This window comes from Paramisgurnus dabryanus, chromosome 2 (assembly GCF_030506205.2).
Source record: "Paramisgurnus dabryanus chromosome 2, PD_genome_1.1, whole genome shotgun sequence".
Lineage (NCBI taxonomy): Eukaryota > Metazoa > Chordata > Actinopteri > Cypriniformes > Cobitidae > Paramisgurnus > Paramisgurnus dabryanus.
In genome coordinates, this window is record NC_133338.1 from 26,940,745 (window position 1) to 26,954,858 (window position 14,114).

General features: G+C 36.8%; 1 protein-coding gene across 3 annotated transcripts in view; it reads left to right on the forward strand.

The window, feature by feature from the left end:
* tub (TUB bipartite transcription factor) overlaps positions 1-14,114 on the forward strand; it is a 107,567-nt gene that overhangs the window by 75,717 nt on the left and 17,736 nt on the right. For all 3 annotated transcript variants that reach the window (XM_065267738.1, XM_065267740.1, XM_065267739.2), the window contains exons 3-4: positions 6,107-6,269; positions 9,726-9,860. In XM_065267738.1, the coding sequence (XP_065123810.1) occupies positions 6,107-6,269; positions 9,726-9,860 (298 nt within the window). The remainder of the gene's footprint in view (positions 1-6,106; positions 6,270-9,725; positions 9,861-14,114) is intronic.

Here is a 14,114-nt window from a genome sequence, read left to right on the forward strand (position 1 = left end):
CCCTTTAACTTAAAACAAATTATTAAAAATGAATAGATTTTACTTAAAGGATTAGTCCATTTTCTTAAAAGAAAAATCCAGATAATTTACTCACCACCATGTCATCCAAAATGTTGATGTCTTTCTTTGTTCAGTCGAGAAGAAATTATGTTTTTTGAGGAAAACATTGCAGGATTTTTCTAGTTTTAATGGACTTTAATAGAGCCCAACATTTAATACTTAACTCAACACGTAACAGTTTTTTTTTCAACTGAGTTTCAAAGGATCCCAAACGAGGCATAAGGGTCTTATCTAGCAAAACGATTGTCATTTTTGACAAGAAAAATAACAAATATACACTTTTAAAGCACAACTTCTCGTCATGTAGATCCGGTCGTGTTGCGCCAGCGTGACCCCACGCAATACGTCATGACGTCAAGAGGTCACAGAGGACGAACGCGAAACTCCGCCCCAGTGTTTACAAGTGTGTTGAAAGAGGACCGTTCCTACGTTGTTGTATGTCGACTGATACAAATTAATGTCTTTGTGGCAGTTTATTGTTTAAAATGGTCCGCAAATGTGCGTTTTATATATGTAACACGTGACCTCCCTACGTCACTACGCATTTACGTTAGGTCGCGCTGGACCGGACCTACACGAAAAGTTGTGGTTTAAAAGTACATATTTTTTATTTTTCTTGTCAAAAATGACAATCGTATTGCTAGATAAGACCCTTATGCCTCGTTTGGGATCGTTTAGAGTCCTTGAAAAAACTGTTAAGTGTTGAGTTAAGTATTAAATGTTGGCCTCTATTAAAGTCCATTAAAATGAGAAAAATCCTGCAATGTTTTCCTCAAAAAACATAATTTCTTCTGGACTGAACAAAGAAAGACATCAACATTTTGGATGACATGGTGGTGAGTAAATTATCTGGATTTTTCTTTTAAGAAAATGGAATACACTCTAAAAACAAACGGTGCTATATAGCACCAAAAGTGGTTCTTTGCTCGTAATCATAGAAGAACCGTTTTTGTGCCATATAGCACCGGTGAAGCACCAGTGAAGCACCTGTGTAGAACTATATAGTGCTATGTAGAACCATATGTGGTGCTATATGGCCCCTATTTGGTTCTACACAGGTGCTTCACTGGTGCTTCAACGGTGCTATATGGCACTAAAAACGGTTCTTCTATTATTACGAGCAAAGAACCACTTTTGGTGCTATATAGCACCGTTTGTTTTTAAGTCCTTTAATAATTTGACATCATTAGAAATGTAACTTTACTGAAACACTTTATACTTGCAAGAGCCAAATGAATTATACTTGCAAAAATGCCTTAGGGTGTTTTTTTTAATGTTTTCATAGATATATTCTCAGGCCTTCTTGTTTCTACGCATCTGTAGTTTTTTAAGAGATCTGCCTGAGGGTGCTTTGCATCTGCTTATCTGCTGCTGTGTTGTAAACACCAGTCATTATTGCAGCTGGATAGAAAGACAAGCATCATTTGCTCCACGTTTTCACTCAAGCCAATAGACTTTGCCCACAGCACTCATGTGCTCTTTAATGAACCTCCTACTCTCTTTGGAAAACCTCATGACCAAATTACCATGTTTATTGCTTGTCTGCTTTGCATAAAAAACCTTTAAGGAGCCGAGCTTAAAATTGTTGAGCAACAGCTTAGCCAAACTCTTTGTACTCTTTACGGCCTCTGGACTCTTTATGACCACTCAGTTTTAATGAATTTTATGGCACAACGTAGGCATGCATCTATTTTAGAGCTATGCGTTTTAATGCTCGTGAAAATGTTATGGCTTGTATTGAAACACTGCTGAGCATTAGCTCTGAGAACAGAGGAACACAAGCACAGACCGTGAGCGTGTTTAGGCAATGTGTTTCTGATTTTTTTACAAAAACATCAATGTGGAGAGGCCCTACACAAAAGCATGTTTGCCCAAGCATCACGGTATCTGCAATACAGCACGCTTTAAATAGAAACCCCTAGTGAGATGCAATCATAGGAATATAAAGCATTATTATTCACTGTCACGATTTCAAATGACAGAATAACAATACTGACACGTTGTGGTTATCAAGAGAATGGATTTTAATCCATTTTGTTTAATTTTATGTCTCTATTAATATGAAATGGGGTTTATTTTTGTCTTCAGTTCCTCCATAATAAAGATTTTTATAGAATCTAATAGCAAATGTTTTTGCTTACATAATCTGTGATAATTGTATGCATGCTAGTATAACACTGCAGTATTTTCATTGTGTTTCATCATTTACTTAATCTCATTTTGTTACAAACCTGTATAAATTTCTTTGTTCTGATGAAAACAATGGAAGATATTTTGAAGATTGTTTGTAACCAAAGCCCCATTCACTTCCATTGTTATTTTGTGTAACAATGTGTTAGCGTGGTTTATTTTTCACATAGCGTACATTATTGTCGCTCCTCTATGCCCTGCCTCCCTAAAACGTGTTGATTTTGTACAAAGCTCAACGTTCTGAAAACGCAGTTTCCTCTGATTGGCCAGCTAACCAGAATGTTGTGATTGGCCTGAATACCTCTGTCGTTACCCGGAAATGTTATGCTCCTTACCATGTTTGGAAGATAAGCTACCCGCTAGGTACTTCTTTACTACCTTATCAATGCTAGAGGTGGAAATCACAGGGTACCTAACAATATACGATTCGATACGTGATACATGGCTCACGGTAACAGTGGTATCATGGTACGGTGATTCTGCTGTAATCGATATATTGCTTGCTGATCCTGTGGTGATACATGACGATATCTGCCAAACTATGAAACAAAATGCCCAGAAAAAGGTTAAGTGCAACTTTTGTCTCTTTATTCAAGTCCAGAAAAAGCTTTTTAGTATAGGGACAGGACTCCAGACTACATTTTTTTACATTGAGCATTGTAGCCCCTGACTGAACTTTTTTCCCCATGATAACTGCATTACTGACAAATACTTTGATAATAAATAGGCTTAACTCTATATGCATTTGTTGCACATGTCATTATGCACATTTAATCAAACTTTCAGAATAGGAAGCAAAATATAGAAGTCTTTAAAATTAGCCATAGAGATTCTGTATGCTGATCTTAAGTCTGCAGCTAGTAAATACAAATGACAAAGTTGTAATTGATTTATTGCATGTAACATACATTATTTTATTATACTATATACAATGATTATATCCAGTGTTTTCCAGTTAGCATATTGAGATCAGTGGCATGGCTTTATGCATACTGTTATCCTTTACACATTTCTTGTCTTCTATTCAGTTTTCTTGACTTGGGCACCTGATACCTTTATTATTATACCTTTCTTATACCTATACCTTTATATCTGTAATGTTGGTGTTCATTTATAAGTTCCCTTTCAGTCGGTCAATACGACATCACGTCATGACCAATGAATTGGCAATTGGAAACGCACTTTGTTGGACCAATCTACTTCAAGAAGCTGCTAAATGCCAATGAACTTGGCATGCAGGTATTTGCCAGGGGCCGCCCTGCCGCGTGAGTATTTAACTCTTTCACCGCCAGCGTTTTTAAAAAAGTTGCCAGCCAGCGCAAGCGTTTTTCATGATTTTCACCAAAGTTTAATGCCTTCCAGAAAATGTTCTTCTTTAAATATATAAACATACAATATACCAAATGAAAGAACAGACTCTCTGCTTTCAAACCAAAAAACCCCGTTTCAAACGTTTCATCATACCTTCAGTGGTTGTTTTGTAATCAGCTTTTAAATATGGGTAGGTTTCTGCAAAAACACCACATTTTGAGCAAAAAGCAGAGATAATTCAATTTTTGTGACGGACTTTTCATAGAGATCCCATTCAGAGCGATCTTTAAAACAGACACGGACATGCAGCCGCTTGCCATAGGGCAATACTTCCGTGTTTAAAAAGTTGCGGAAGGGTGGATAATAGCGGTATTGCGGAAAGACGGAAAATCTCGTCATTGGCAGGGAAGCGTTTTTTCTTGATTGACGAGATATTTTTGGTCAAAAATCAGTTATTATCATTTTCATTAAATTCAAGACATCCTTTGTTATGTGACAAAACACTTTATGTAATTTTGGAGTAAAATGGTAGTCGTTTGCACAGGCTGGATGATAGGATGACTTTAAAGTCATTTTTCTAATTTCTGCACTCTGCGTAGTTACTGTCTTTTTGCTTTTTAGGGCAGTATGGCTTTGTGTAGTAAATGCTGCTCCATCTGACAGCAGGTGATGGCGATTTACTACTAGTCAAGGAACTGGCTAGATTGACAAGATGCGGATGACATGCGCTTTATCGTGCAGCCCTACTGAGTGCATGGTGACAAAAAATAGGCGTGACGTGCAAATGAACAGTAAAAACATGGTCGCACATTCTGTGTTTTTTGTGGGCTCGAGATCTACTAGTCTTTTAAAATGAAAAAAAAAACCATGAAAAATTCCAGATTCACAGGTCACACATGTGCGAGTACAAATGCTTGTGCTGTCTCATTTGGATGCAGTTTGGAGCCCTGAGGTTAGGGCAGGGCTAGGGTATAGGCGTTTCTTTTTAAATTGACAGATATCGCAACATGAAATTATTTTTATGTTTTTATTTTTATATCTATTATTTTAAGCTTATCCGCAATCCTATCCTAATCTCTTTCAAAATAGTTAAAAGGGACATATCATGAAAATCTGATTTTTTCCATGTTTAAGTGCTATAATTGGGACCCCAATGCGTCTATCAACCTAGAAAATGTGAAAATGAACAACCCAGTAACTTAGTTTTGGTAAACCATTCTCTGCAAGCATGTGAAAAAATAGGTCATTGAAATTTGGCTCCCCCTGTGATGTCAGAAGGGGATAATACCGCCCCTTAATCTGAACTATCTAATCACAGCACTGCCATTTAGTGCAGAGATCAGCTCATTTGCATTTAAAAGGACACAACCAAAAGCTTTTTTGCTCAAACCTATGTCAAATAAATGATCTAGATGGTAATTTGAGCTAAAATTTCACATACGTACCTCTGGGGAAATCGTTATTTGTCATCTTAAAAAAGTGTTGTGAAATGTCCCCTTTAAAGTTTATTCTTTATTCCTCTCATTCAGTTGTTGAGCGCCACCCAGAGAAGCAATGAACATCTTGTTTTATTAATTTATTTATCAATATTTAATGCCAGCATATCAATTCTTGTATCGCCAGAGACAGACAACGATACATCGCCATATCAATGTATTGTCCCACCCCTAATCAATATGTGTGTTTGTTGTAATCCAAGATATTAGATTTAAGTTGGAAACGATAGCTTGCGTCATCTTTGGGATTTGTATGTGCATATCTTACTTATACACACTTACACACCAAAGGAAATGTAAAATTGTGAATCTGAGAATAGGTGCTCTTAAACGTTTAATGTCCATGTGCAGAAGTATCCTACTGTAAAATTGTTGAGATTATGATATGTAATTGTTTATTTCTTTGAATATGCCATCAAAATACACATTATTTATCTGAAGAGACATTACAACAAAGTCATGAGTTCCAATGGTTGGAAAAAATGTCAGTTCACTCTGTTCCACAGTGTGAATTATATTGTAGCATTAGCACATAAGCAATACTGTGTGTATAAAAGTCCCTTACTGATAAAAAGCTTGCCGTAATTTGGGGCAACATTTTTGTATGCAACATTCCATTGCATGTTGTTTGCCTTGGGGAGTTTTTGTTGGACAAAATAGGAATTCGGTCAGTGCCTTGATCTAGACTGTAACCACTAGTGACAGTTCTCTAAAATAAAATTTTTGTGCCAGTTATTTGTGCTCACATTTCCTTTTTCATGTCACTTTTCTCTGTCATAAACATTAAGAGATGTAGTTACATTAATTATGTGGTTTGAGTTTCTATTTCATTACATTCATATAGATTTTTGGGTTTCACATTTCATTTGTTATTCCATCTTAGTTAATGGAACATTACTGTAATCTATGATCGTGATGATGTATTGCACTGACTATCATGTACTAAAAAGCACCAGGGTGTCAGTCTGTTTTGACATACTGCAGTATCTGGCAATAAATTATAATTTGCTGTGTACTAAATTTGAATGTATGCGTCTGTGTGTTTGCAGCGAGCCCTTCTGGAACAGAAACAGAAGAAAAAACGTCAGGAGCCTCTGATGGTGCAGTCTAATCTAGATGGGCGATCTCGAGTGCGCAGGACCCGGCAGTCAGAAGAACAGGCTCCCCTCGTGGAGAGCTACCTTAGCGGCAACAGCAGCACCATCTATCACGGTACAAAATGCCACACAGCCGTCATAATGATCCGACATCCTAATGATGTCATAAGATCAATTGTGAAAGCAGTAAAGCTAATCACACATTGTACTGAATATCAGAACAAAAAAGCAAAGCGACGCGGCCAATCACATTAGAGAATACGAACCGACTGTTGTATAAAATACTCAAATTGAGTTGCCGCGATATTCTGAACATAGTGTCTCACAAAGCCTGGTGATTGTAAATGGAAATGCTTGTTTGCTGATTGTTCAGCAAACAATGCTGCCATTCTTCAGGTTTGCCAGCGGTACTGGCTTGAGTTACTCTATTGATCTCTGTCCCAGACTGCTCACTGTTGGATAAACCCTCCCTCCAGTGTTAGCGCAGGCCACACTCATCATTATAAAGATATTTGTTGGTGTCAGAGCTCTTGCCTTGTTTTAAATGTTCTGTGCAAATATTATTCCGAGCTATTGGTGTCACATTATCATGACATATTTCTGTTTGCCATTAGAGATGACTGTAAAACGGCACAGGCGATAAAGAATTATTGTTGGTTTGTAGATCCATATTAATGTGTTTAACAACAGCTTGATCTTAAACTCCATGTACACTACCATGAGCTCATATCAAAACTATATTTGCTAGTTTATTGTTTTTCTTTCTTTCCCTCTGTTTTTCGGTGCCCATCTGCTTGCTTAGTAGCTAGTGTAATTCCTCATCATATAAAAGTCTTTATATGATTGTTTTGGGTTATACAGTATACAGTTAAAGAACAACCTCCATTTAAATTGAGTATTTCAGAAAGAAGTGTAAAATCCAGTATAATAATGTTACAAAATGTGTTACATTTATGCACATCGAAAAAAACTGATAGGTGACAGCCTTTAAAAAATGTATAAATCTTCATACTGTAAACTTATCTTGCATTTCGTGCTGATTACGTATCATCTTTAGTATTGGTATTAAAACATTCCAGATTCCTCTTGACCCTAAATTCAGTTGTTGAAAGAGAGGAATATCTGTTTATACTAGCAGTACATTGTATAATGAATAATTTATAGTGTTTTCCTCAGAGTCCCAGGAAAGAGGGATTATCCTTGGCTTTAGTCCATCCTGAGCTTCAGTCTTTGAGATATAATTGACTATTAGTTTCTGCATGTTACTTTATCCTCTGTACATCATGTTTGTCATTTCCATTTAATGTTTTCTCAGTGTCTCAATGCGCAGTTATTTTAACCCCTTAACTGTCACCTACATTAAAAAAGGTGATGTTCACCTTGAAATCAGTATAACTCATTATTAGAGTATAAGTCTAATAATCTTGGTGTCTTTTTAAAGAAGACAATTTTTCACGCAAGGCGTCTGGAGTTTTGTTAATATTAAATACAAAATAGTTTTAACAGTAAACAAAAATGTTTATATTTTATATTAAAAATCTATAAACATTTCAAATGTTTCATGCCAAAAATTCAAAAAATATAATAAAATAAATATATTAAATAACACTTGTAACACTTTTAGTAGATTTACCAACAATGGCCACTAGGTGTCATTGGTTTGTTGCATGCTCTTGTCACAAATTAATACATTACTGTCATTGCATTATTATTAGTGCAAAAAGATTTTGAAATATGCTTTTCAACAATATATATTTTGTCAAGATTATTTTAGAGTAAGGGCCGATTCACACTGCATGCGTGGCGTGTCTGTTGCGCGTCTGTCGCATGGCAGCTGCGTGGCATTTTTAAGGCCTTTGCTTACCAGAAGCATTTTTGACGCGGCGCTGCAACGGCTAGCCTATTCTGTATACATGTATGTTTCTTATTGATAAACTGACCTGAAAGTGTCCGGTTTCAACTACAAAAACGTCACGTGATTTGGATCACCCTTGTTCGACGTATGGAAATGAACTACCTGCAATAGGCTACTTCATGTTAAACATACATATACTGATTTGATTACACAAAGACTTTTGTTCTGTAGCCTGTTGACAGATTCAATAGTTGGAAATAGGTTTTTATTTACATGTCTGCATTTATGTTAAACAACGTCGTGTCAAATTGACATATAAATCACTTTTTGTGTTCTATTTTGTCTGGAAACGCTTCCAAGACGATTGCGTGTGGCGTGAAAAATAGGCGTTGGTCCTATTCCTACCATGCATGCGTTTTCGGCGCGGTTTGAGCCACGCCTGAGACGTGCATGTCATGCATGCGTTGTGCACGGTCAAACCTGCTAACATGGGAGCCTAAATAAAAACGGACACGCCACGCAGCTGAGACGCTCACGCCACGCATCCGGTGTGAATCGGCTCTAAGACATCAGTGTAAAATGTAGGTGGGAGCACGATATTTAACAAATTGACTCTCACTACATCATTCATTTTGCAAAAAATGTATAAATATGAAAACTACACTCTTAAAGCTTTCCAATGATATATAGTTTGTCAAGATTATTTTAGTTTTAGAATAAGGGATTTGATTTATTAGTTATGTAACAAATCCCCTACAGGTATGTGCCACAGGGGTTAAAAAATATATTTTCAGTGACCAAACCATTCATCACTTGTCGTTTATTTTATCTGACAGGCATTTATTTTCAACATGGACGAGATTCAAGCCTAACTGTCTAACTGATCTGTTTCTTAAAGAAAGCACAACAGTTCCTTGAAAATAACATTGTCAAGGGAATATTTTACGCAAATAATTCAGTTGTTATTTATTTACACAGTTTTTTGTCATTTCAAACCTGTATGGAGTTTTTTCTTGTGGACCAAAAATAAAGAAGTTTCATAAATTTGACCTCTTTTTTTTACACAAACAACAGTATAGTAGCCTAGTCTATTATGGACCGCTAGCTATACATCTGATGCATAATGCACACAAAACAAAATTTTAGTTTAATTTTACAGAATTTTCTGAAAACGTGTGTTCTTTAACAGTCCACGTGTAGGTCTGGCTATGCTTTATAAGGAATATACTAGGAATATAGCACTGGACTAACATGGGCTACTTTTATCAGCCTTTTTTATATTTGAAGAACTGTCATGATATCTAAAGATTTTTGAAAACCGGAAAATAATGGCATACAGGTTTGATATGAGTAATAGATGACAGAGTTTTAGGTCTTGTTGTAAGTCATTTCTTTGAAAAGACCAACCTGTGAAAAGGAATGAATGTGCCTTAAAGCTTTCATTTCACAGTTGCTCTGACAGCTGCTGTATACCCTTCAATTAATATTGCATTCCGTGTTGGAGTCGTCGGGAGTTTTCATTTTGTGCTTGCGGCCATTTCAAGTGTGAACACTGAATAACGTCTGCTTTGTGAAGGCCATATCTTTGCTAACTTTCTTGCTTCTCCTTCATTCATTTTAACCCTTCTCTTTATTGTCCTCTCTTTCCTTTGTTTATTCTCTCACTCTGTCTTCTCTGCACCTGTTCTCCGTCGGCTCCCATACCTGCTCATTTAGTGCAAGAAGCGGAGCAGGAAGAGGTTAAAGCTGTAGCGGAGGTTCAGGCCCCCCGCTCGGCAAAAAAAACCAAGCCGCCTACCTCCACTCCTCAGACTGGCAGCGCCAAGAAGGAGAAAAAGGCCAAGCAGAAAGGTCAGCCGAGAAGCCCGTTAACAGCCAGGCTCAGCATGTGCACGCAAATCTGTCTGTGTGTCTGTGTGAGGGATGTTTGTGTCATCCAGCGATTCGGTTTGTGTTATTGTAAGCATTACTTGTGCTATATAGAAGAACAATTTTACAGGATATTCACATGTGTCATTCATGACAGGCTGGAAACGTTTGGGGCAATGCAGACAGGCAGATGTGCCCACAGCTTAGATTATTTTATTCCCGCAATGGATGAATTCTTTTTGCTTTTCTGTTCTTTTCACATGGTTGTCTCTATATCTGTCCATCTTTTTCTGTCTTTTTGACATACTCATCAAACTTTGCATTGTGGGTTTTGTCAGTCGACATTACAGTGACAGCACAATGCTGTCAGCTTTTTTTTTAAATGTTGCTAAATTGTTATTTTATGTCTTAGATTGTGACATTGTGTTCTAATTAGATTATGTGGCTTCAGGATTTCACAGGCAGGGTCACAATTTCCTCTATGTCTGTGTTAGTTTTGAGGTCATGTACAAAATGTACTATCTTTTGAATTACCCATTTATCCACTTAAATATTTTAAACAATGAGAACGTCCTTTTTGCCAACATAATCTGACAAGTATGATATTATTCATGACTGTGACATAAAGCAAATGCTACCGACTTCAATGGACAAAGTACAGCATGTCAGTCTTACTCTACCCTATTGAGACAGAATATAAAATTCATGAAATGATTTTCTTTGGTCAGACATGCACAGTTATAATTTTATGTGAAAGATTATCAGCAAGAAGCACTTAGAGTTAATTTGCTTAAATTTGAAAAATAAATAAATGAACATTATCAAGTTAAAGCTCATTATAGAGTTTAATAGCAAATACTGCAAATTGCCATCTTTCGTGTGGTGTATTTGTTTAAGATACCGCGGCTATACATAATCTCTTCATGTTCTCCGTACTGCATTTTTGTATTTCACTTCCCCTCCTTTGAACTCTTCTCTCTGTGATCTGTCAGCGTGTTGAGGATTTTCAAGGCTTCCTCAGCCACCGACAGCATGGTGCACGGCCTTAATGAACACACCCCTAGAGAGAGACAGAAACGATGCACCGCTGCCAATCCTTTCTCAAAGAACACAGAAAACCTCTAATGCTGCTTATAGGAACAGCTGCTGTCAGCCTGCTAAGAGCTGTGCTGAGATGAACTATTGGAGCCTTCATCAAACAAGACATAAACATTCTTAAATAAGAGAAACGTTGCCTCTCTGTCATTGTAATGGCCTGGCTATTGCTGTAGATACAGAATAGAGCTCAATAGTCAAATAGCTATGGCGGTACTAGTAATGCTTAAGCATGAAGAAGAGGTTATTTGCTTTTGACCAAACACGTGACATGGTTATTAACTAGACAACAGTGCAATGAACAGAATAAAGAGAAGTTGATGTAGGTGACACTCACCACGATTTTGTGCGCATTTTAAAGAATTGCATCAAATTTTGAATAAAAATTGCTTTCTTTTGTATGCTTGCTTGAGGTGGTTTTTGACTTATGTGAAAAACGTCAATGCAAATAATGGGAAATGGAAATGCATTTGCAGAATAAATTTTAGCGTTGCCAACATTAAACCCATGGGACTGACCGTCTGTATCAGCGGACGTTGTCTTTACCATATATGGGGTTGATGTCTACTTAACCTTTTTAACCGCCAGCATTTTTTGTTTTTTTTTATTGCCAGAGCCAGCATTTTTTACAATTTTTACCAAATATTTTACAAAGTGTAATACCTTCCAGAAAATGTTCTTCTTTAAATATATAAACATACAATATATCAAATTTAAGAATAGACCCTCTGCTTTCAGCCTAGCTTTATTTGCTCTCTTTTAATATGGGTAGGTTTCTTCAAAAATATCAAATTTTGAGCAAAAAGCTGAGATAATTGCATTTTTATGAAGGACTTTTGATAGAGATCAGATTCAGAGCGATGATCAAAACCTACACAGAGTTTGAACTGTTTGCCTTAAAGCAACACCAAAGAGTTTTTTTACCTTCAAATAACGTTTACAAAAAAGTTTCAGTCGTTCATCCACTCGAAACAGGGTGAACGGCACTTTCACATTCGCTTTGAAGCCCTCTATCGGCCAAAACCGCACTAAAGAAGTGTCTAACCGTCGGGTCACAGTCCTATAGTTCGGGTGAAAACTACAAAAACTTGCTTTACGGCAGACCTACAGTCCAATCAGAGCCAGCTATGCTGCAGTATTTACAACAGTGGTAATGGACAATTACACTTCTAACCTGTAGGGGGAGCTAAGAGCAAAAACTCTTTTGTGTTGCTTTATTTAAGGGAATACTTTCTGGGTTGGGTAAGAGTGCCACCTGGTGGATAATAGCGGAAATATGGATTGCCGGAAAAACTTGTCATTGGCAGGAAAGCATTTTCTCTTAACTGACGAGTTAACTTGTCAATGGTGAGGAAAGAGTTAATGCCCTTGCTGCTTGTGCCTGCATTAAAAATGCTCCATTCCTTCTTCTGTGCACAACATTTAATTTGGAAATTACAAGCTGAAATACTAATAAATTATTAAAGTGCACATATTTCATTGTTAAAAAAACTATGTTATTTTGTGTATTTGGTATAATACAATGTGTTTGCGTGATTTATGGTTAAAAAACACATTATTTTCCACATACTGCACATTTTTAGCTCTAGATATCCCTGTAACACATTTTGTGCAAAACTCATTAATCTGAAAAGCTCTGTGTCCCTGATTGGCCAGCTAATCTGTAGGTTGTGATTGACCTGAATACCTCTGATGTCAGCCGAAAATGTGACGCTCCTTACCATGTTTAAAAGATTTGCTCACAATGCAATGCTGACAGGGGTTAACTAACAGGCTGTGAGTCAAAGCGGAAGGAATTATGATAATGTCAGTCTTGTCCACGTCAACAGGCCAGGAATTAAACTGTTGCCTACAATCCATGTGTTTGTTGTAGTCCAAGAAAAGAGCTTTACGTTGGAGACGATAACTCGCGTCATTGTTTACTTTGGGGTTTGTACCTTTTGCATATCTTTAACATGAACTAATACACACTTACACACCAAAGGAAATTTCAAATCATGAATCGGACCATAGGTGCTCTTTAACTGACTACAAGCAGTCCTGTCTCCATTTTCCAAACAGTCGGTTACCAATAGCACCATCATTCGCTCAAACAACTTGAATAAAACCCACTTAATTCGTTTGGTTTTCTTTTTTTGCAAGTTTTGAAAAAATTGGCTTCACTTTTGGATGGAAACTCAGCTACTGTCTGCGCTGTAGTTTATCTGAAAATGTTTTAGTGAAATCAAAGTATTTTTCGGGAAGTCGCGCCACTAGGCAGCCATATTTGGAACACCTCCGGGGATGATTTTAAACATGCAAGTCTAGAGTCTTATCTGCTTGTGGGAAAAGACAAATATCTCTAAAATGAAAATGAAACATCATATGTGACTCTGGCCCACAAAGCCAGTTTTAAGGGGCATGGATATATTTGTATATTTGTAGCAAAAGCCAAAAATATATTGTATGGATCAAAATTATAGATATTTCTTTTATGCTTAAAATTATAAGAATATTATGTTAAGATCATGTTCCATGAAGATGTTATGTAAATTTTCTAGCGTAAAAATATAAAAACTTAATTTTTATGAGTGGATGTAATTGTTAAGGACAACTGTAGAAGTGATTTTTTTCAATATTTAGATTTTTTGCACCCTCGGATTCCAGACTTTCATATAGTTTTATCTCGTGCAAATAGTGTCCTATCCTAAACCATACACTAATGGCTAATTTATTCAGATTTTCAAATGATGTATAAATCTCAATAAAAGAAAAAAAGACTGGTTTTGTGGTCCAACATCAAATATTTCTGACCAACAATTAAACCTGACATGAACTATATAATAGATTTGGTTTCTTAAGGTCAAATTGCACTAAAAAAACCCTCCAAGGTCGTTTCAGCTACTGCACATACACACAGGTTGGCAAACACCTCTCACATCCGCTGTGCGGAGCGACCGGATTATGATGTTCAAGTACCACAAGATCGATTCATAAGCACTGTTCTTGACTCGCTCTCCCTATATCTTGATGTCATAATCATTGAATGGTCTGTGCAGCGCTGCATGATGTTTTACAACATCTGTTAGCGCTGTGCCTAGAATTTATAAAAATGTCACCAGCCAACTGCCGATTGACACGGTTTATTGCATTTGGCGTTTA